Raw genomic sequence first — 23,883 nt, 5'->3', positions numbered from 1 at the left:
TCTCAGACTGATTCCTCTTTCAAGGTACCCACCCACAATGTGGCTATCATAAAATCAAACGTCTAACCATGCAGTTTTTTCCACCTGTCACTCATCTCAGTCGAGTGACACTATATGACCAGTTGTGTTTGCTGCACACTGACTCAGCAGTTCAGCTCAAGTGTCTTTTGTTTTGTTTTATAGATAAAATACAAAAAGGTCACTGAATGAGTAGCTCAGTCAAGTCTATGCAAAAGTAATACAGGTTTAAAAAACAAAACAAAACCCCAAAACAAACAACAACAACAACAGAAAAACAGGAGTCACACATGCTTAAGAATCTATTTTTATTGCCACACAAGCTGACATTGGGAATACAACTGATACCAGTTCTCTAGAAAACAGTCAAAGAGCTTTAAATCTTGACCATGGACACACGGATCCACACACAGAGTGGCAACCACCACTGGTCGTGTAAAACGTGACTCCACATTTTTTTTTGTTATGACATTAAATGAACGGGCTTGGAACGTCTCACACTGAATGAGCAGGAAGGACAAGCTGACAATACATGAACAAAAATCATCAGTCATAATATCAGTTCTATAAAACAGCTACAACACCATGTATCATTTCAGTGGCCTTGAATAAATTATTCCTGAAATGTCTAGACAATAGCCCACTTTGCAACATCAGTGCCCAAAAAAATTACAACTAATTATTTTTTGTACCATCATGACATTAATTCAGTGTGTGACAACGAGAGCGAGGGACATACAGACAGCTTTGTGTTTTCTTTAAGGAAAGAATTATCAGCCACCTCTCCTTGATCCCGCCGGACAGCTGGAAGCCGCAGAAAGCCTCGGTAAGGTACAGTACGGACACCGTTTCCTTCCTTACATTAGCACCCTTAGACTAAGCCATGTGTTTCACAGAAAATTTACAGGTTTGCAGAATATCGATCTCTGTTCTCAAAATCTCTGTAGGCAAACTTTGCATCTTTCTTGCTGTGTGGAATTCGGCCAAACGGCGCGTGGTCGTTGAAGCAGCTGTCGAAGACTTCGTCCACCACCTTCTCCGCCTCTTCTCTGCTTATCTTCCTCACTGCTAAAATGGAGCGTAGCGCCCGACCCCTGACACACTCCTGTGTGAGAAGGAACAGAGAGGGAATGTTTGAGTATCACTATTAAAGAACAGATTCTTTAATGCAAAATACTCTGCCCTATTACAGAATAGAAGAAGAGACATACACTGTCTGAACTGTAAGGAACACATAGAGACATACACTGTCTGAACTGTAAGGAACACATAGAGACATACACTGTCTGAACTGTAAGGAACAAATAGAGACAGATACTGTCTGAACTGTAAGGAACACATAGAGACAGACACTGTCTGAACTGTGAAGTAGATAGATTCCGAATATAGCCACACACTGGAACAATGGCTTTGGTGCTTAACGCTGGCTTGTCGTGAACTAAGGTTTTGTCTTAGGCATTATATGACAGTTTCTTAGTGTTAAATTACATAAGCAAATGTCCTGCACTATTCTGAGTCTACTCAAATCTCATTCTGACATGTCTTGTCGTTCACACGCTGCTCGAATAAGGAGAGTAGAGTGATGGTTCTTAGTCCAGTCCACCAGAATACACTGAGCCATTTCGATTTATTTGTTACATTCCCTCACCAGCTCTGCAGGTCACTGTACTAACACTCTGCACCCTGTTTACATTCCCTCACCAGCTCTGCAGGTCACTGTACTAACACTCTACACCCTGTTTACATTCCCTCACCAGCTCTGCAGGTCACTGTACTAACACTCTACACCCTGTTTAAATTCCCTCACCAGCTCTGCAGGTCACTGTACTAATACTCTACACCCTGTTTAAATTCCCTCACCAGCTCTGCAGGTCACTGTACTAACACTCTACACCCTGTTTACATTCCCTCACCAGCTCTGCAGGTCACTGTACTAATACTCTACACCCTGTTTACATTCCCTCACCAGCTCTGCAGGTCACTGTACTAACACTCTACACCCTGTTTACATTCCCTCACCAGCTCTGCAGGTCACTGTACTAACACTCTACACCCTGTTTACATTCCCTCACCAGCTCTGCAGGTCACTGTACTAATACTCTACACCCTGTTTACATTCCCTCACCAGCTCTGCAGGTCACTGTACTAACACTCTACACCACGTGTCAAAATCCAGTCCTGGAGGGACACAGTCCTGCTTAGTTAACTGTTGATTTTCACCTTGAAAACAGGTGTGCACGTTCTTCAGCCAATCAAAGATTGTATTTAGTTGGTTGACAAGAAAAACAGCAGGACCATGGCCATTCAGGACAGGATTTTGACACCCTTGCTCTACACCCTGTTTACTTTCTCTCATCACTCTACTAACACCGTACACCCTGTTTACCTGATTCAGGTGTGCTGAGCTGGAGTTGAACAGTAATACAGGGTGGACTGCGTTAAGCTTTACAGCCTATTGCACATTTGAGTTACTAAGTTTGCGCAAATACACATTACCTGGTGATGCTGTTTTATCCCAAAGTTGAATCTGGATAGTTCGTTGCTGAATGAGCAGTCTCCACTGAGGTTGGCTGCACGGATCTTAAAGGCACAGAACAGATCAGAGATAAAAGACTGATTAGACCAGACTGACTAGACCAGACTGATTCGAAAGATGAATATTGACAGGAAAAAGGTGGTGTGAACTCTGTGGTTTGTCACTCTTTCCATGCTAAAGCAGATTAAACCCTACATACATACATATATATATATATATATATATATATATATGGATTTGAGCATGATGGTGCCGAGGGTGGCAGCCTCGGTACAGCGCTCTCTAGAGCATAAGGCAGTCCACTCCAGATAGTTTTTTGCCAGTTCTCACAAACACAGAAGGTTTTTGGGAGAAACTAGTCGGAGGAACAGCGGCTCTGTGGGGGACAGGGAAAAGACGCAGACGGGGAAAACGCGCCGGTGCGGATGTGAAGCTCTGACAGCGGGGATTTCGAACTGCGCTCCCATCGATTCACCTGGCAAATCTCCATTCCTTGCCCAACAACATGGACGAGCTGCTTCTCCTCAATGGGACAAACAAGGAGTTTGCACGTTCTGCTGCCCTCTGTTTCACTGAAACCTGGCTCGGCGAATCCATCCCCGACAGCAGATTACAACTGCCGGGCTTCCATCTACACCGAGCGGATCGCGTAATGGAGCCATCAGGCAAAACGAAAGGCGGCGGAATTTGCTTCTACATCAATGAAAACTGGTGCAAAGATGTCACAGTGCTAAGCAAATACTGCAGCCCGAACTTGGAGACATTGTTCCTAAACTGCAAGCCTTTTTATTCTCCGCGCGAGTTTTCCTCATTCATCCTACTGACAAAAGAGATCAGAGTGGCTAAAAGAAGCTACACTGAAAAGCTGAAAAACAGGTTTTCAGCCAATGACCCTGCATCAGTGTGGAGAGGCCAGCAAGACATCACAAACTACAGAAGACCATTTCCCCCTGCTGAGGCAAACAAAGACCTGGCCAACAACCTGAATGCCTTCTACTGCAGGTTTGAGAGGGACATATTCACACCCCCCCACACACTCCAACTCAACGACAATAGCCCCCTCTGGCAACCCCCCTACCCTCACTCCCTGATTCTCAGGCTGCACTCAAGATATGTGAGGAGGATGTGAGCCGGCTTTTCCTGAGACAGAAGACCAGGAATGCAGTCAGTAGATGACGCAGTCAACATGGGACTGCACTACATCCTGCAACATCTTGACCTCCCAGGGACATATGCAAGGATCCTGTTTGTGGACTTCAGCTCGGCATTCAACACCATCATCCTAGAAGTCCTTTCCTCCAAACTCTCCCAGCTCAATGTATCCCCTGCCATCTGTCAGTGGATCACCAGCTTCCTGACAGGCAGGAAACAGCAAGTGAAGCTGGGGGAAGTCACCTCTGGCACTCAGACAGTTAACACTGGTGCTCCCCAGGGATGTGTCCTCTCCCCACTGCTCTTCTCCCTCTACACCAACAACTGCACCTCCAAGGACCCGGTTGTTAAACTCCTGAAGTTTGAAGACGACACTACAGTCATTGGACTCATCCAAGATGGTGACGAGTCTGCATATCAGCGGGAGGTTGAATGGCTACTGCTCTGGTGCAGCCAGAACAACTTGGAGTTGAACACCCTCAAGACTGTGGAGATGATAGTGGACTTTAGGAGACACCCCTCAGCACTGCTGCCCCTCACAATATCCAACAGCCCAGTGTCAACCGTGGAGACCTTCAGGTTTCTGGGTACTACCATTTCCCAAGACCTGAAGTGGGAGACCAACATCAACTCCATCCTCAAAAAGGCCCAGCAGAGGATGTACTTTCTGCGGCAATTGAGGAACTTTGGTCTGCCACAGGAGCTACTGAGGCAGTTCTACACTGCAGTCACTGAATCTGTCCTGTGCACATCACGGTCTGGTTTGGTGCAGCCACAAAACGGGATAGAAGCAGACTGCAGTGAACAGTGATGACAGCAGAAAGAATCATGGGTGCTCCCCTGCCCACCCTCCAGGACTTGTACTCTTCAAGAACCAGGAAACGGGCAGGGAAAATCAGTACAGATTGCTCTCACCTGGGACATGACCTCTTTCAACCTCTCCCCTCTGGTAGGCGCTACAGAACCCTGTGCACCAAGACTACCAGACACAGGAGCAGTTTCTTCCCCCCAGCCATCACCCTCATGAACAACTGACCAGCAGTATCACCTGCTACACATCACTACTCCTGTTCTACAGACAGTTATTACACCTTGCTCAAATCTACAATTACCTACTGTACAATAATCATACTTCCATTCCCATTCCCATATGTGATGCACATTACTTCTTTTGTCTTGTCTTGTTTTGTTTTGTTTCATTGCACTACCCTCATACATATGCACATTACCATTGATCATGTACATTCTGTTACTTAATGCGTATTACTGTTGTTTGCACTTCCACACCCACTTTATGTATATTGATGTCTCATATTGTCTGTATATTGCTTGTATATTGTGTACTCTGGTCTTAAATAACATGTCATTGTCTGTATATGCCTATAGTACTAGAGAGACACCATCGGCTGGAACCAAATTCCTTGTGTGTGTTAACATACTTGGCCAATAAATCTGATTCTGATATATATATAAAATGCACACTAACCTACCAATAGTCACAAAAAAACCATGGGTTTCATCACGTTTTGTATGGTGCAGTTGTGCTTTTAAATAGCTCTGCAAACTGCTCGAGCCAAACCAGCTTGGTTCATTATTCTCTCCAAGTTTTTTTTAGACATGTTTATCTCAGCACTACTACAAAAGCAATCACACGGAATCACAACAAAAACGGGTTCGTCAACCAACCTTCCCCACTTTAAATGTTACTCTGTTTTGACACACAAGTGTTTAGTTCTTGATGGACAGCCCAACATGACCATACCTCAGAACAGGCCAAGTGCCTGAAGTTGTTGAACCAGTCGACATGGGCCCGGCAGTGGTCAAAGGCATGAATGAGTTCATGTGTGACCACTCTGTTCATATGGGACTGCTGGTGAATGTTGTTCTGACACAAAACAATCTATAAACAAATCGACACAAAACAGACTGCATGTGTATCTCTGAAACGGTTTGATGTTGAATGTCAATTCATTCCAATAAAAGGAGACAATAACACTGTCTGACAAACTAGATCTTCTCTGGGACTGCTAGCATGAAAACATTTGAGATATTATGTGTTGCCATGGGTGTAAGGAAAAGAAAAGACATCACATTACATGCAAAATATTTACGAAATTTTGATGTGCCATTTACTTGAGACGTTGTTGCGTCGAATCCACCACTAACAGTGCCATCACAGTCTTCACAGGAAAAATGTCGGTCTTTGTGCAATGCGCTGGGAAGACGTAGTAGAGCAAACATGAGCGATAACATTCACTGACCTAATGTTTATCGTTATAAAACTCGTCGTGCACTGAGTTACACATACCATCCAGAATTTTTCATTGCTCCAAGGAGAAGTTTTGCATACGGACCTTGCGGAGAAGAAGGGTTAAAGACCAAGAAAAGTGTTTATACAGTTCAAACGAAGTGCATATTTAATTTTCAGCTAGTTCCTAACTATCTTAGGTATTTTATCTGATACATAAGAATCGTTCATACTCCCGAGTGGCGAACATAAACTACATAATCATTCGTTCTAACGCTGTCTGATATGCAATATCTCACTAATTTCATAAGTGAAACGCATGCTGTATTGCCATATATTTTACCCCTAGTTTGTGAACTATCAAAGTGAGGCATACTCAGGGATTACTCATTCGTGACAATTTCTTTAACATTATTTGTCGATTTTGGTACACAAGCTGCACCTTACTTGTCTCAATAGCCAAATGGAGCATGACCTGACACTTGTGGTTGAAAGTGAACAGGCTTTCTGCTATCGACCCCTTTTTGTATTTTCCTGTCTTTCTTTCCGGAAATAAATTATAGCCATAGTCCTCCTCTTGTTGTTTACTTTGATCCATGAATTATACTAATACATTCACGTATTACAAAACAACGGCACAAACGGCTTCAAGTTTATGTGCTACTCTGAGTTGAAGGCGAGGTCATACTAGAGATTGACGATCACGTGATACGTCCGAGGTAGAAGGTTAAAGGTTTGTGTGGAACAGGCGGCGTTCGCGCAAACGATGTAGAGCAGAGAGAAACCTATTCAGTGTCACAACGGTTTACTTCTTATAAAAACCAGCAATTCGCGTACTCAGATATAACTCTAACAGCACTGTAATTGAAAACAGCTAGTGTTTGACATTTTGTTCTTAAACGTTCACAGTCTGCACTGTACCTCCTGAACGTGTCCAAGTAACGTAGTTTGGCACTTTTCACTCTCCGTACGTTGCTCCACGCAAAGACTGCTGGTACGTGGATGTCATAGCGGCGAACCCAAACAGTAACACATGCACCCTGAACGAATGAGCTGTAAGTATATTTTAAGTGTTCTTAGAGTGGTCGTAATTCATTCTGGAGGAGAGAAACAGGTATCTGAGAATAGTTAGAAGCGAGACCTCTGTCCTAGATCTCTGACCACTACTCTTATACACTTCAGAAGTCAGTTACAAACTAATGAGGCCATTAGTTAGCCTGCTAGCTCACGGAATGACAGAAAGCGTTAAGGACGGTTTTTTGACCAAATGTCCATGTCGGTTTCGTCTTGTTGCCTTGTCACACAAGAGCGTGTGCATAGTTATTTGGAGATGTCTCCGTGTGTAAAGCTCTGCTAAAAAGAGACTGTCTGTTTTCAACCTGCAGGAAATTTACAGTGACTCAGTGAACATGCTTTTAAAAAGTAGCCAACTTGTATCTGCCGACTTCGTGTCACAAACTTGAATGGTATCCGCTAGAGCATATCTGAACAATATGTCTGAATATGGTTGCTGGCCTTCCATTACCTTAGCTGGTCTTGCTACATTTTGCCATTTATTAACACATCTCTTCGTCCTTCTAGAATCTTCCATTAGACACAAATGTCCGGGGGAAACAAAGCCGTTGAACTACAGCTGCAAATGCGTCAGAATGCAGAGGATCTGCATGCGTACAGGAAAGAACTTGACAGCTGGGAAGACGACATCAAGAAGAAAGACGAACAACTTAGAAGCGGGAGCGTACCTGATCCCCAAGTAGGCTATGTTAGGTTTCAACTGTAATTGACTTGGTTATCAAGCGGAAACGTCTGGAAGAAGCCGTGTGATAAATGTGTTTCCTTCGCTTTGTGTTGCAGACAAATATTCCACCAGTGAGAAATAAGGACTTTAAGAAGAAGAAGAGGAAAGTTAAAAGCAGAGTCACTGACAAGAATGGACAGGACGAAGCCAAGAAGCCATCAAGGATAAAAGCTTATGATTACCGGGCTTGGGACAAATTTGATGTGGTACTGCAATTCTCCATCTATAATAGCTCCTTACACTCTGGGTAATCACAGGCATAAGTTTTCTTTAATATCTAAATTCATATTTTTTAATACAGGACAAGGCCCTTGAGTCAATGGACAAAGAGGAGAGCCCTGAGTCAAACGACTCTGATTCAGAGGAAGCAGGCATCGTGGTCGACAAAGACCTAGCCCTCGCCGAGAAGGAAAAAGTGTGTGACAATTTGAGTGACACATGTTGTATTGAACAAACCCGAAAGAAAATCACGGATCCTATGCAGTAACATGTGTTGAGAGGTAAACGTATATGCTGTGTTACAGGGCAACCAGTTCTTTAAAGAGGGGAGGTATGATAACGCTGTTGAATGCTATACCAGAGGAATGAGTGCAGACCCTTACAATCCCATTCTGCCCACCAACCGGGCAACCTGCTTCTTCAGACTCAAAAAGTGAGCATCTTTATTTTGTTTGAAACATTCAGTTCAGTAAAACATCTCACTTGTGGTGGCATGCTTAGTTAGGCCACATAAATGGAGGAAAAGTAAAAAAAAATATCGAAACATGGTAGTCCTTTAAATAAACTTTAGGACAAAATGCATATATTTTGAATTGAAATGCTCAAATGACTTCAACGACACAGTAAAAATCCTTTGATGACAAGGAGCTAAAGGTAATTAAGGTTGAGTGATATTTTGAAACAGCATGAAATAGTAAGGGTCAGAAGACTGATTTTATTCCATTTCCCCTCTCTCTCCGTTAAAGGTACGCGGTGGCAGAATCGGACTGTAACTTGGCCATAGCTCTGGACGGTAAATATGCCAAGGCTTATGCCCGCAGAGGAGCTGCCCGTTTTGCCCTTAAAAACTGTCAAGGAGCATTAGAGGGTGAGTCAGTGGACAACATGCATTGATATATGCAGTGAATGAGAGAAGATCAGTGTGGACTCATGTAATATTATATGTGTGGATCTTTTTTTGGTTATCAGTACGTGAACTGTTGTGTATATGTCAATATTCACACTGTCACTTAAACATACAAAGAATTTTGACACATGGAAAAGTAGCATAATTGCAAACAATGCTTGTAATTTAAACACATTTTGTATCCACTGTAACAGTATATCACCAGGATACACTAATGTGTCATTTTTTATTTTGTTTGTTTTTATTTGTTAAATTTTTCTATGCTTTGACTTACAAGATTATGAGATGGTTCTGAAGTTGGATCCAGAAAACACTGAAGCGCAGACTGAAGTGAAGAAGATAAAAGAGGTGAGATGTGGTCACTGTGGGCTGGTTTGAGGTTTGACTGTGAGACTACACAGGTACGTGTTGGTGTTTGTAAACCCAGCCTCTCTGTTCCACCACAGGCCTTAGCGTCCCAGCCAAAGGGAGATGAGAAAGCAGAATTGGTTCAGCCACAGATGCCTGTGGTTGACCCTGCTGAGCAAAGACGAATGGAGGAGCAGCAGAAAAGACAAGAGGCAGTTGTGCAGAAGGATAGGGTTGGTATATCTCTCTGCTGGCCCCAGTGGTTTAAATCACATTTATTGATCATGACAAAGACTATTCTGTACTATTTGTCCTATTCTGTTACAGAGAAGCATTGCTTTGGCTTATTTATGCACCTAGTTGTGCCCAGAATCATTGTACTGGCTGTTTTCATGTCTCTGATGTGCTCAGTGTGTTGTCTTCCTACATCAGAATCTGTGTCCTGGTTTAGCCTCTGCCCCCCTGTTGTTTATCATGGCTTTGTAAACAAAGAAATCCTCCAGGATTTCACGGACTGACACACATGCAGACGAATCACTGTTGAATTCAGACACGTGGTACATTGTTGTTTGAGTTTTTTGATTGGGTTAGGTAATAAGGAGTGGGACAGAACATGATAAACGTAAATGTATGTAAGCACTGAAAACAAGTATAGTATTACAATTTTTATTTTAATTGTGGTGAAAACCGGGACAATTTGATAGTGAATGTTGAAAACCGGGACATTTTAGTGTTTTACAGATATTTGTTGGGATTCGGGACACCCAGCTTGAAATTGGGACAATCCCTGACAAACTGGGGCGTCTGGTCACCGTATCTTTAGCAGTTATTTTTGTTGGTAAATGTGAGACATTTGTGTCGCACCTGTCTGCATTTTCACAACATAAAACAAGTGAGTTTGGTGACGTATGGCTCAGCGTTTTACGCAAGGCACTGCGATGGTTGGTTAAATTCACAGAAAACTACAATGATTGGTCAAATTTGCAGAGAGGTTGCGATCATTGGACGAAATTGCAAGGGCGCGCAGAATTCACAGGGACTTGTTGAATTTGCGTTAATTGTTGTGACTGCGACATCGCAAAATCCTGGAGGGATTGAATTTAACCATTCATTCATCTCTGATCTCTGCACGTTTACTTCCTCATGATACCAGAAGAAGAAGTGCCTGTAAAGTGAGACTTGATTATATTCTAGATTTTTCTGGGCAGTTTCCTTTAAAGCCTCCTTTAAAAAACATCCTGTGAAATTTAAGGTCACAGTGAGAGATGTGTCATTGTGTCATGTCTGTAGCTGTAACTGTGTGGACGGGACTCTTTCAGGGCAATGCGTACTTTAAAGAGGGAAAGTACGAGGCGGCTGTACAGTGCTATACCACAGGAATGGAAGCAGATGTGACAAACGTCCTTCTTCCCGCAAATCGAGCAATGGCATACTTAAAACTTCAAAGGTAAATATTCATCATATGGAAAAACATTTGAAAATCGAGCAATGGCATACTTAAAACTTCAAAGGTAAATATTCATCATGTGGAAAAACATTTGAAAATCGAGCAATGGCATACTTAAAACTTCAATGGTAAATATTCATCATGTGGAAAAACATTTGAAAATCGAGCAATGGCATACTTAAAACTTCAAAGGTAAATATTCATCATGTGGAAAAACATTTGAAAATCGAGCAGTGGCATACTTAAAACTTCAAAGGTAAATATTCATCATGTGGAAAAACATTTGAAAATCGAGCAATGGCATACTTAAAACTTCAAAGGTAAATATTCATCATATGGAAAAACATTTGAAAATGGAATTGAGTTACTGCTGGTATGATCACTGCAAAGATTTATTAAAGTTTTGCTATGCCTGATCCTGGAGGGTTTCTGTGCATCTAATTGGATGAAGATCTGAGAAGCTTTGAGGCAGTTAATCAGCATATTCTGAATGACAGTGGTTTCATGACAGACGCACTCAGACACTCGTTAAAGTCCACGAAAACACAAAGGTTCAGAGTCAACAATGTTAAATTTCGGCAGGTACGCTGAGGCTGAGGAAGACTGTTGCAGGGCCATTGCTCTGGATGGGACCTACTCCAAAGCCTTCGCTAGGCGTGGCACAGCCAGGACTGCCCTGGGCAAATACACAGACGCCAAGGAGGGTGAGTGGTGTATCAGAGCAAGCAATCCAGGCCGGACAAAAAATACCATTAAATCATGATTCAGACTAGCTGGTTAATACTGGTTATTAAGAAGTGGACAGTTTCTGATGAATCTGTGAATGAATCATCTTTAAGACCGATCATTAAAACCCAATGTTAAAATTTGGGGATCCAGTTCATTTACTCTAAGAAATTAATTTACTACTAAGAAATTAATAAAATAAAGAAGTAAATCATGGGAGGTAAAGACGCCACCTTTCCCTCTGCATCCTCACATTTATGATATTATGAAATAACAAGGTGCTTTCAGTAGTTCATAATAGTAGAATAACCTGATTAACATACAGATGGGCTGTTTTATGGTCTGTGTCATGAATTTAGCTGCATATGTCAAGAAAGACCATCTGGCATTCTGACATTTCTAGAGCATTTCAAGAGTTCTAGCATTTCTCCACGCACACTCAGGCCTGAGGTTACTAATGGTTCCTATACTTGAGAAAATGACACAGCCACAGAACACACCTAAAAAAGCTACTATTTTATTGCCTTTTTGACAGTATTCCTCAATGTCCTGATACTTCAGTAAGTCAGAAGAATAATTGAAAACCGCTGTGAGAGTGTCCTTCGTAATGTTTCATGTTTCTGTTAGAATTTTCTATATCTCCTGTGCACATATAACAATATGGTTAAACTCCACTCTCTATTTTCGCTTTAGATTTTGAGCAAGTCCTGAAGCTTGAGCCGGGAAACAAGCAGGCGCTGGCTGAACTGAAGAAAGTGGTAATGGTGAGTGTGGTAAATGGCTGAGCTGGAGAAAGTGGTAATGGTGAGTGTGGTAAATGGCTGAGCTGGAGAAAGTGGTAATGGTGAGTGTGGTAAATGGCTGAGCTGGAGAAAGTGGTAATGGTGAGTGTAGTAAATGGCTGAACTGGAGAAAGCGGTAATGGTGAGTGTAGTAAATGGCTGAACTGGAGAAAGTGGTAATGGTGAGTGTGGTAAACGGCTGAACTGGAGAAAGTGGTAATGGTGAGTGTGGTAAATGGCTGAGCTGGAGAAAGTGGTAATGGTGAGTGTGGTAAACGGCTGAACTGGAGAAAGTGGTAATGGTGAGTGTGGTAAATGGCTGAGCTGGAGAAAGCGGTAATGGTGAGTGTGGTAAATGGCTGAGCTGGAGAAAGCGGTAATGGTGAATGTGGTAAATGGCTGAGCTGAAGAAAGCGGTAATGGTGAGTGTGGTAAATGGCTGAGCTGGAGAAAGTGGTAATGGTGAATGTGGTAAATGGCTGAGCTGAAGAAAGCGGTAATGGTGAGTGTGGTAAATGGCTGAGCTGGAGAAAGTGGTAATGGTGAGTGTAGTAAATGGTAAAGAGTTGTCATCTCTGGAGTACCTGATCAGTGGGGTGATGTCACTTTAAACCATGGGAATCTTGACTTTTTCCGCTGGTCAACATTTAAATACTGACACTGAAACAAGATGTTTATGACCCTTATTCCATACTTCACATAATTGAGGTTTTTTGTTCTGTGATTGGCTATTTGACATGATCGTGCAGTATTAATTGGCTGGCACATTCAGATTAATTTGCCTAGCACTGTGCTGTGGTACTCTTATGTACTCTAGTGCTGCTGGAATCAATGTCAGAATTATCATTACCCTCAACACACGATCATTATATAACAGAATAATATGAGGTTTTCTCATGCTGAGCAGATTTCTTAGATCTTTCATTTTGAGTTTTCACTTTAAAATGTGTCTGCTTCTTCACTTAAAGACAGGTAAATGAATCTCTTCTGTGTCTGCCAATAGGTCTGTGTGATTTTTATGCTTGGTCTGAGGTTTTTGTGTTTGCCTGAATTAGGCCTGAACGATTAATCGTTTAATCGTTAAGTGATTTGTCGTTAATCGATTAATCGTTAAGTGATTTGAATTAATGCGATTAGCAAATCACAAAGGTTGCGATTTAGGATACACATTATGGAGCGCATCTGACTTACGGTTCCTCAGAATGCTGCAGAAAGTTCCGTTGAATTGAATGGGCCATCCCAGTGTTCGGAGGTCCGATATTTCTTCATAATGACAGCTGAAAAAAAGTGAATGATCACTGCCATTGGCAGTGGGTTTTGTGCTTCTGATTCACATCTTTATATCATTCTGTAAGTAGTCCATTCACTTATCGTAGTAGCAATAAACAGCCTATCTGCAACAAGTTGGCAAGTCTACAGGTAGCCTAACATGTTGCTGTGCAACACTCGCAACTTAAAAGTTCTGTTTGCTAGAGGGACTATTTTTCTCAGTGGAAGCCATGAAACGGTGATAAAATGATTAAAATGAAACATTGTGTAAAGTTTCTTTTATCGTTTTGGCAAGTAACCGTATAATAAGCGGGGTCCTGTTCATCCTGTCGGGGTCCCTATCATGTTCTATTGTTATCATCTTTGCATTATAATATACAGCAGTTAATATTGTGATGGTATCTCATGTGGTAATGCTCCATCACATGTTTTAAATCTGTTAAAATCTATTAAAAATCTATTTAAATCGCTTATTGTAAGTCGCTTTGGCTAAAAGCGTCTGCCAAATACCAAAATTGTAAAAATTGTAAATTGTATTACACATTGAATATTGAACTGAAGCTTGACTTTAAAAAAATTATCTCACAAATCAAATTGAAATCGCAATATTAGTCCGAAAATTCACAATGAGATATTTTCCCCAAATCGTTCAGCCCTAGTCTGAATCATGTACAGCACTAGGAGCTTTTCTGTTCAGGCTGATGGTAGACTGGGCTCACAGTTTTATGTGGTCTGTCCTTAAGGAAATGACTGCACGTGGACTGTTGTCTCCAGAGGAGTGTGTCCACAGAAGGACGGTTCAGCCGGTCGATAAGCCACCTCACCTCAGATCAACTGTGAGTCAAAGCCCATTTCCTCTGATTAACACTCTTCTGATGAGAGGAGATTTAAAACAAACACAGCTGACTGAAACCACGCTGAGCAGATGTTTGTCTGGTTATTGTGCAGAAGCCACTCAGAAGGGTGGAAATTGAGGAGGTGGGAGGAGAGGTGGCGTTGTCAGACGGGCCGGTGAAGTCCAGAGTCACAGACATGCCTCCGTCTGCAGCGACCTCATCTGGAGACGTCTGCACTCACGCCGAAACGTCTCCCCTCGGAACCTCCCCGAGCGCCAAGATCCAGAAAATCGAAGAGATTTCGGACACACCCTCAGAAACCTCAGCAACGTAATTAGCTATTATTTTAGTTTAAAAAAATGATTTTATTTAAACAGCTTTGCAAGGGCAGAATGAGATGAGAGAGGACAAGTATGACCTAAACTAGACAATCTCACATTTTCCCATGTCAGCCAGAATGTGATCCAGTACTTTTATTCATTTCTGTAATTCCCTTTTTTGTTGATCGTCTTCTCTCCGTTCTGAACCTTAGCTTTCCTTGTTTTCATTTCTCTTTTCTTCATTTCATCATCATCTCAGAGGCCCTGATGGAGATTTCACACAGACTCAGAAGGAGACACATAAAGAGGAAAAGATGAAAGGTCAACCAGAGCGAGTTCTGACCTCCTCCAATTCTACAGAGCCAGAGGTGGTCCCACCAGTCCCCACAAACAGCTTTCAGCTGGAGGCAGACCTGAGGAAGCTGGGAAATCGGTCTGAACTGACCTATAAATATTTAAAGGTTAGAGCTCTTCCAAACGCTCCCTCAGTTAAAGCGGATGTGGAGGTGTCATCATTGCTTTTATTTTTCACCAAACATATTTGAATTTTCACATGAGAGCAGATACATATGTTTTGCATTAGGAAAACAAGAACACAGGTTTTTCTCTTTCATGGAGTACAGATTACTGTTGTCTAGGAAAACATGGAGAATGCATAACTTGAATGATTAAAATGTGGTTCAGCTTGGTCCTGTTCTGTGAGTCTGTGTGGCCTACCAGTTTGCCCCTGAACTGTTGTTGCCTCTTGATGTTTCCACTTCACAGTAACAGCTGACCGGGGCAGCTCTAGCAGGGCAGAAATTTGGCGAACTGACTTTTTGCTAAAGTGTCATCTAGGGGTGTGCGATATTGGCAAAAAATTATATCTCGATATTTTCGAGGACTTTGTCGATAACGATAATGAGTAGACGATATTTTGCATCCTTCAAAATGTGTTTGTAAAAGTCTTACATTGTACTAGCTCGCTCCTGTTAATAGGATATTAACTGTTACTTACTAATGGTATTAATGGAAACCACATATTTAAGGAAAGCATGTCTTATTTATTTACTTAAAACTGAAGCATTCAACTAAAAATGACACAAAAACATTGAAATCTCCAGTGTGTGTATTACTGAGATCAAACAGTGCAAGTATGAGTAAACCATTTCAAAGTGGCCTACAGGATTTACTGGTGAATGCGTGGACTCTCAAGGCGTGTTTTTGATTGGTTTTTGCAAAGTGAATGACATACTCAATAATGTCAACTTGCACATTGTTAAAACAACAATTAAGATATTATCGTAGACGATACATATCACACACCCCTAGTGTCATCATATGACAGTATCACCATAAAAGCCATTGAGCTCTTTAGCACTGCCCATCCTACTGTTAATGTTTGTCTATGGAGACTGTATGGCCGTATGCTTGTTTTTATACACCTGAAGGGAATGGGTGTGGCTGGGAGAGCTGAAAATACTCATTATTCATCACTTCCATATGTAATTCCCTTTGATTCAGTGAGACCAATCATGTCTTTGTTTGTCCCACAGCAAATCACACCTGAAGCATATCCAAAGATTTTCCAGAACTCTCTGGAACCTGACATTCTCAATCACATTCTGAGGATATTTCAGAGCTTTTACATCAAGTACGTTTTTCCACCGAGCACAATCCAACATTTCATGACACAGTTTCTCTGCACTATTCACTGAGTAATATGTTGAAAGAATGGGCTATACCATCACCTCTGTTCCTGAGGTTGAGGTGAAAAGCAGTCAAACAACCATTTAGGCCTATGGCCAGGTTACTTTGTTTTGTTTTCTTTTTTTAAGCTAAATCCTCTGTTTACGCATCGTAACTTTGGATAGGGAGGTGTCTGAACAGTTCTGTGGAGTAATGTAAATATTTGAGCATTATATTTTGGATTAATTTTAAACCCACTGTTCTTCAGACATGAGGATCCCTCACTTATCCTGGAGATCCTGAGGAACTTGGCAAGTGTGAAGAGGTTTGACATGGCCGTCATGTTCATGTCTTCTGCTGAGAAAAAAGGTAGAACATCTTCATAGTCTGCCTCAGGCTACATGGATTTCTACACTGTCACTGACCGTATACACAGACAGGGTCCTAATACTGTTTTTCAGGGTGATATGATTCGGCCCATTGTGTTGAAGTTTCTTAAGTTTTGTTTTGTTTTTTCCTTTTAGTGTTACATGAGTTGTTTGAGTGTGTCCGCCACGCCGGTCTGGAGGACAATTCTGTTGGAGTCCTACAGAAGAAATATGGAGTATGACATCTCTGTGTGTGGATGGGAGCGACTCACACAATACACAAAAGCAAAGCATAATAAAGTCCTCAGAGCATCTAATGGTGTTCACCTACTGACAGAGACTGCCGCTGTGTTCCTGTCTGAGATAAAACACAAAAGAGAGGAGCTCAGACTCTCAGTCTTAATAAACAGCATTTCCCTTCTCACAGATTTTTTCATGTAGAAGGCTTGAATTTTGAAATGGGCCACCAACATATTTTGTTTCCTGTTGTTTTGTTTTTGGAGTTAACAGACATTTGAAATGTTTTGTTGTGAAAGGAGACAAACAAAAATGAAAGTTTTTGTTTTTACGCTTCTTGTGGTGCCTTTAATAGAACTCTACCTTCATGACGGACGAGTGAATGTGATGTGAAAGCTTTTACTCACCTGAATACTAGTTTGATGCGTTTTAGCAATGTTGCCAATAAAAAATTTCCATCAGTCTTTCATTACTAAACTTTATGCTCCCGAGGAATCTTTTAGGTACTTTTTAGCACCCTGAAAAAATTGTTTATATGAGAAAAGCGATAGCGGGAATGAACATACTGTCCCAACTTAGATCCAAGCAGAAATAATCTTTGTGAAATGAAGCTTTGTTCCAAATCTGAATGACAGCTATTGTCATTCATGGTTGTTCATGATTCCTTCCAGTAATTTATCTCTTGTGAAAAAAACAGATGTTAGTTTGAGCAATCATGTTTAGTCAAACATTAAAGAACATTATGTGAATATCAGTGCCACCCTATGGAATGGAGTCTTTGGGCTGAGGGATTTCTACTCTGTAAATATGACCGTGACAGCAGAAGCAGTGATCATAGAGTGAGATGTGGTCATTAAATCATTTTATTACCAAGGAGACAAGCTCCAGATTTTACATGTCTCACTAATGTTCATTTCAATTTAAAAAAAAATGTTTTTTACCGTCAGAACTTAAACAAGATTATTTGGCATATATACACTTTTTACCAAAAGAAAGGGTGCAGGATTGACCTCCTCACATATAAAGCATTAAAAAAAGTAAAGATGTGTACACCATGGAGACAAAGTTGGAAAGTGCTGCTCTGGTCAAGTTGGAGGTATGGAGAATTCTCTTAACATGCACACCAGTCAGGGTCTATGGAGAAAAACAGGACAGTGTATGATAGCCTAGCATTAGTTTCATAGTAACAGTTGATAGATACAGCTACAGAGATGATAACATGGCTTTACAGCTCAGGTACACATTAGCATCTGGCAAGTTAGGACCTGGATAGATGGAATTGTCATTTTTTAAAAATAATCTCTAGCACATTGCAAGCTATTGTGAATCACTTCTCCTGTTTACTTTGTCAATCCCACTGCAGAACAGAGCATTTGGGAGACCTAAACCAGTAGCATTCCAAGGTACACTGTTAAGAACATTGCTGCTGATGGAAAGTTTGGACCTACAAGTTGCATTAAGAGAATTTGTGCGATAGAATTAAATCACTGAGTAAAATTGTCTCAGATAGCGGAAGTGAAAGCAGACCAGGGGAGAAGGTCATGCTGAGATAAAAGTCACCATCTCATTAGCCATGCTGCTGGGGAAAAAATCGGAGTTAAGAGCATGTTAATGAAGAAGTGTTACTATACCTAAAACAATGAGTGTTTCACTCACGGAGACCATCCTTCCCGTTACTGTATTACTGGCCGTGCATACAATAGATTCCAGTGACACGAACCGGTTTACTAATATCTCTACTCTGCTGCCAAACATCATTTGCCCACCGATGTTCCATGTGTAGTTACAGGAAGGTGAACAACTGGAAGAGCACAGAAGACTGGCTTTGACTCCCACCTCCAAGGCACTGGGCCCAGAAATGGTCACATTAGATGGTCCTTCTGAGAGAACATAACAGTTTTCATGTTTTAAAATGACCTCCAACAGTGACTGTGTTTATGACCATTAAAAATACACACTTCAACCTTGACAAAGGTAATGACAGACAGTACACAAGTACTTTCATATACAGATAGAAATCTGTTTCTACAAAGATTCCTCTCGCTGTTCATTCTCTCTGCGAAAAAAAATGCTTGTTTTTTTCCCTGTGGTTGTGTTTGAAATTTGTAGGGTTAGTTCGTTCCTTCATTATAGATCATTGTAGGCATTGTTTCTGCTTGCTTCCTGTTCTTGATCCCTCCAAAGAGGGGTGAATATTTCTGTAAGTACATTCTCTGCTGCTTACTAATAAAAAGAAACTAATGGTCCTTATCTTTGTTATAGATTTCAGATGGTCCATATGATCTCTAACCTCGCTCTGTATTTTCAAACCTGTCAGGGATGAATCTACCCACTGCACATGTCCACTTTGGGAAGAGAACTCACCAATTATCTCTAACATGGTTTCAGCTGAGGCTTTTTCCTTTGTTACAGTGTTGTAAGCTAGACATGTCAGCGTCCCCCCATCCTCAACTGTGACTGGACTGAGAGAGAAATTAGCATTCAGGTCCTTTGTCTGATTGTTGAGGGTCCATGTGTAGCTGCATGGTGGGTAACAGTTGGCTGTACAGTGGAAATTTGCCTGTGAGTCTGGTTGCAGAAGTGTTTTGTTTTTCACGGCACCTTGGCCTTGTTCTGTGATGACAACTTCCAACGGGCCATCTAGTCACCAAACAGTGAAATAATTAACACTCATTTTGACATATTAGTACATTAACACAGTGATTATAATATGTGGAATGAAAAATAAAGCCTTGTTTGATTAATGTTGAGTGCAGTAACTGACCAGGTGCCTCATTGTTACACTGTCTGAAGACCCCTAACGAGTCCTGCAATTAATGCTAACGTGTTTTATATTAACTTTTTAGTGTTTGTTGTTTGTCCAATGACAACACTTAGTCTTTTCTGTTGGTTTGCTTGGAATTTGTAGGGTTAGTTCATCACTGCATTAATGATCTTTATACGATCCTCTCCAAAAGTGACAGTCCATTTGTAACTCACATTCAACATTCATTTGATAGCTGATTCCTGGGATGACGACCCCTCCCTCAGAGACGACACACTGATAGTCGCCTGTATCAGACTGAAGGAGTGGGTCAAAGGTCAGGGTGGTGTTGCTGTTGGACAGCTGAACTCTGCCGTTGGGGACTATTAGCTGATTGTTCTTAGTCCACTCTATGTGAGCCAGACTTTTTGCTCCCACACACTGTAGTGAAAAGGTTTGGTTGGCAATGGGAGATGCCTGAGTAGCTGGTTTCACAGCTATTGGGTCTGAGAGCAGGAGACGGAAGACAAACAGAGGGAAAAAACAGAAAAAAAAGGAAAAGTTTTGGAGGTCTAGAGGCAATACCAACATCACAGAGATTATATACAAAATAAACTCACTTTTTTCTGCATGGTTTTGATACTGCATCACCTGAAGATCTGATGAGGTTGAATATTATTCATTATTGCTATCCTTAATCTATAACAAATGCCTCACTCTTAAATGCGCCACTCCTACACAAGCTCATTTATCAGCCAAAATTCAAAACATTCTTGAATCTAATAAAAATCTAAGCATACAATATTTAAAGTGTAATGTGAAAAGCTGGAACATGAATACTGATTTCCCTTTTTTCTGTTATGTACAGTGTGGACTGAACTTGATGGGAGGAGAGGCATGTAATTTGTATGTATCAGTTCATATTTGCTGTGTATGTTTTTTTGCTCTACATGCAGGGCTTTGTGATAAACTTATACAGATTCCTTTGTATTATGACCACATCAGTGACATGCCACCCAGAGATACTGTTTGTCGGGAAACATAAAAACAATATCAGACAATATTAATAATTAGTCTGTTCAGCCTTTGGGGGAAGGTGACTATAGGTTTTCAGTAGGTAGGCTTTACTTCTCCACCCACATAAGCCTACCTATTGAAAAACCTCACTTCAACATCGACAGCAGCTGTTGGCTTATCGCTCACCAATGCAACAGACATATATACCATATCTATGGCCACTTAGGGAGATTATCAGTAGACTTACCGAGGACAGTTAGTGTCTTGGTAATGATATCAGTGTTGCCAGACAGTGTATTTGCTATTTTGCATTGCAGCTGTTCTGAGGTCTTATATTCCTCTATGGTGATGACCAGTTTTCTGCTCTGCATTTGTGTTCCGTCCGAGAGGATGGGTAAAGACACCTGGTCTCCAGTGTAATTCTTTCCATTGAAGAACCAGGTGAAGCTGCAGGAAGGGGTGCAGTAGGCAATGCACAGAAAGGTGTACTGTGACCCAGCTGTCACGGTACTGGGTCCTGTGATCTCAGTTTGCACAGGTCCACCTGGAAGAGTTGATGCCACAAATGACGCTTAGCTTTGAGCTGTTGCACTGCTCACTGATGTCTTACATCAATGTATTATATAATAATACATTACATGATAATAATGCATGTAATGTATACATGTGTAGGAATTAACTTGTAATACATATGATATTGACATGTAATAATGTTGTTATTACACATGATCTATAGATACCATACATAGCCTTGAAGCAGCTTATGTTAGCGTCACTGGACACATTTCTATAGCTGTACTTAGCAGCAGGGCTCTAATCTTATTTTCTGAGTGATTTTCTTTTCATTTTTTTTTTTATGGAAACCACAACCAGAAAAAAGAACTTGACCACTGATACAACCAAAAACTCCTCATAAACACCTCTCGGTACTAGTCAAGGTTTTGTTTTGTTTTGTTTTTATAGATAACAGAGCCTGTGACTGACTTGTATTTTTGCGGTTGGTAAAAACATTTTTTATTTCACTTACGTGCCACCCACACTTTAACAAAAGCTGCGGCAAAAAGTCCAGACAGTGGGTTTCGAGCTTCACACACCAGACTCTCTGAATCAGCGTAGGTCGGTGTTACCTGGATCTCACTGTTCATATTGCTCTGACTGACAGAGTTGATGGTCCAGCTGTAGGTGCAGGCTGGGTAACATTCAGCAGAGCACACAAACATGGACGTGACCCCAGGAGACAACATTCCTGGACCTTTGATCTGAACATCTCTGGGTCCCACTGAAATTTCACATCAGAATTTAAATATTATACTGATGCTCACTGGTATCCACGCCAACACCATGGCAGAGAGAATACAGAAATGTGTCAAAATGCTTTACGTATCATATTCATAATTTGTGTGAAAAAACGTACGGACATAGTTTAAATCAGCAGTGAAAGCACTGCTTTTTGTTGCAGGTAAATGGATGGTGAGCTGCTATACTGGTAACTTTACACAAGCCAAGCAAGAATACATGATATAGATGACAAACAGCTTATGACAGTTAGAATACTAGTAACAACCTGCCACTTTTAAAGTTCTGGTAGCGGTGGCAGTGACTCCGGTGTCGGGGTTCCTGGCCTCACACGTAAGGACCAACAAAGAGACACGGTTCTTCAGGAAAATGCTCAGCTCAGGACCTTGACTGACCTGGCCCTCCCTGGTCCAGGTGTAGGTACATGTAGGAGAGCAGTCAGCACTGCACAGGAAAGCATATGGGATGCCTACAGTGACCACGGCCCTCCCAGAGATCACCACCCCCAGTGGTCCATCTGAAAACAGACCTGTGGTGCATTTACTGTATATAGCCATGCCTGTAATGGAATACAGAGCCTCTATGGACCCCAGTGATGGCATTTAAAACAAAGGAGTCTGTTTTATTAGCCCATGCCTAAAATTACATTTACATTTTGATGTAATTTAAGCAATCCATTTTAATCTTTTCTTTCTTTAATCTGGTAATCTTTTCTTTCTTTAATCTGATTAACTGGCCCTAAAAAAATTGGTGATCTAAATATCAAGAAATGTTTTGCTTGGTTTTCTGAAGGCAAACAAAAGGATATAAACTGAGCTGCAGGCAGAACAAGAAGCAAACCTTAGAACAAATGCAATCTTAAAACCATGTTTTGACCACCAAATTTGGCTAAAAAACCACATAATAAGTATGTGTCTATTCTATTTAAGGCTGAGGAACAATCTGAGTCCCTTATAAATCTGAGGAAAACTTAATATCCTTCCAGAATCTCAAAGAACCAAGAAACAAGGTCTTTTTAAGTGTGTATGAATGATCAAAGTGACTTCAAGCAGAAGGACAGTGTGGATTGACTTACATGGCTGGCTGACATCCACTGTGTTGATCTGCTCCATGTCTTTGTCCAACGACTCTATTATAATAAAGAAAAGCAAGTCAATGAGTGTAAATTTCACCAGAATGTAGACTATAGAGTGACCTAGTGCAGCGCAAACAAATCCGAGAGAAAAAAACACCAGACAAAAAGGGGCAGAGAATTAAACACTAAAGGAGATGCCTGATCGTTACCTGCAAGGCTAATGAGGAGCAGAAACAGGATGTTGGTTAGAGGAGTCATGATGTTGCTAGGAGCTGGTTGAATCTCTGGTTTGATGTGATTCTCCGACCTCTTCTTTTATAGGTACCCTCTTGTAAAGTGGCCAACAATCTTATCAGGGCTGTGGACACACACAGCGAACGTGCCTTCACTTTTGTGTGCCCATGGCCTTTATATTGGTTATCAGACCGAGAGAGTGTGTATGGGAGCGTCTCAATGTGTTCTTAGGAGGCGTGCGGACATGTCCTTGACATGTGGCATTTGAGCGCTATTTGTTAGATATTAGGTCATTATTTTGTCATGGTTGGTCATTGTGTATTACTGATAATTTTGCTTCCTTAAGAAAAAATAAGTATGCGCTGGTCTGATTTGGTTTGTCCTGAAAACAGAGAAGGAGACTGTGGAAATTGGCATTGGTGTAGAATAATATCTGAGGTAAAATAAATTACGTGTTCTATAAGAATTCAGCAATGACTTCACAATTTCTTGAAGGAAATTTTACCGATATGCTTCCAAGTGGGACATTTAGTGGGGAAGAAAAAGATGACAGAAGTTAGGATTTGTTTTGTCATTGCCCTGGGAAAATGGGCTTTGTCTATTATAAGCCAGATATGGACACATAAATCTGGGATTATC

The 23,883-nt window shown here is 41.3% G+C and overlaps 2 protein-coding genes across 2 annotated transcripts; one reads left to right on the top strand and one right to left on the bottom strand.

The window, feature by feature from the left end:
- Positions 1 to 322: 322 nt before the first annotated feature.
- On the bottom strand, positions 323 to 6,604 carry atp23 (ATP23 metallopeptidase and ATP synthase assembly factor homolog). Its single transcript, XM_030784687.1, has 6 exons — positions 6,402 to 6,604; positions 6,015 to 6,060; positions 5,840 to 5,921; positions 5,469 to 5,606; positions 2,515 to 2,598; positions 323 to 1,123 (listed from the first exon to the last, which is right to left on the bottom strand). Exons 1-6 carry the CDS (start codon positions 6,550 to 6,552, stop codon positions 920 to 922), a joined length of 705 nt encoding a protein of 234 aa, XP_030640547.1. The 5' UTR covers positions 6,553 to 6,604; the 3' UTR covers positions 323 to 919.
- A 347-nt stretch (positions 6,605 to 6,951) lies between these two features.
- Positions 6,952 to 17,323, top strand: rpap3 (RNA polymerase II associated protein 3). The gene is made up of 17 exons (XM_030784244.1): positions 6,952 to 7,009; positions 7,536 to 7,707; positions 7,809 to 7,958; positions 8,054 to 8,167; positions 8,277 to 8,404; positions 8,718 to 8,839; positions 9,156 to 9,226; positions 9,325 to 9,459; positions 10,546 to 10,673; positions 11,256 to 11,377; positions 12,093 to 12,163; positions 14,194 to 14,286; positions 14,399 to 14,461; positions 14,903 to 15,067; positions 16,142 to 16,239; positions 16,543 to 16,643; positions 16,799 to 17,323. The coding sequence occupies exons 2-17, from the start codon at positions 7,555 to 7,557 to the stop codon at positions 16,882 to 16,884; spliced, it is 1,800 nt and encodes a 599-aa protein (XP_030640104.1). The 5' UTR covers positions 6,952 to 7,009; positions 7,536 to 7,554; the 3' UTR covers positions 16,885 to 17,323.
- The last annotated feature ends 6,560 nt before the right edge of the window (positions 17,324 to 23,883 follow it).

Source organism: Chanos chanos, chromosome 1 (assembly GCF_902362185.1).
Source record: "Chanos chanos chromosome 1, fChaCha1.1, whole genome shotgun sequence".
In the NCBI taxonomy this organism is placed as follows: Eukaryota; Metazoa; Chordata; class Actinopteri; order Gonorynchiformes; family Chanidae; genus Chanos; species Chanos chanos.
Note: the sequence above shows the minus strand (reverse complement) of the source record. Positions and strands in the feature narration are given on the sequence as shown.

Excerpts from the sequence above, each read along its gene's own strand:
- rpap3 (XM_030784244.1), top strand. The coding sequence starts at position 7,555 with ATGTCCGGGGGAAACAAAGCCGTTGAACTACAGCTGCAAATGCGTCAG. Across the intron at positions 9,227-9,324 it reads AAGTGAAGAAGATAAAAGAG|GCCTTAGCGTCCCAGCCAAA; the intron begins GTGAGATGTGGT and ends GTTCCACCACAG. Across the intron at positions 11,378-12,092 it reads ATACACAGACGCCAAGGAGG|ATTTTGAGCAAGTCCTGAAG; the intron begins GTGAGTGGTGTA and ends TTTTCGCTTTAG.
- atp23 (XM_030784687.1), bottom strand. The coding sequence starts at position 6,552 with ATGGATCAAAGTAAACAACAAGAGGAGGACTATGGCTATAATTTATTT. Across the intron at positions 6,061-6,401 it reads CCATTTGGCTATTGAGACAA|GTCCGTATGCAAAACTTCTC; the intron begins GTAAGGTGCAGC and ends CTTCTCCGCAAG. Across the intron at positions 2,599-5,468 it reads GGCACTTGGCCTGTTCTGAG|ATCCGTGCAGCCAACCTCAG; the intron begins GTATGGTCATGT and ends TGTGCCTTTAAG.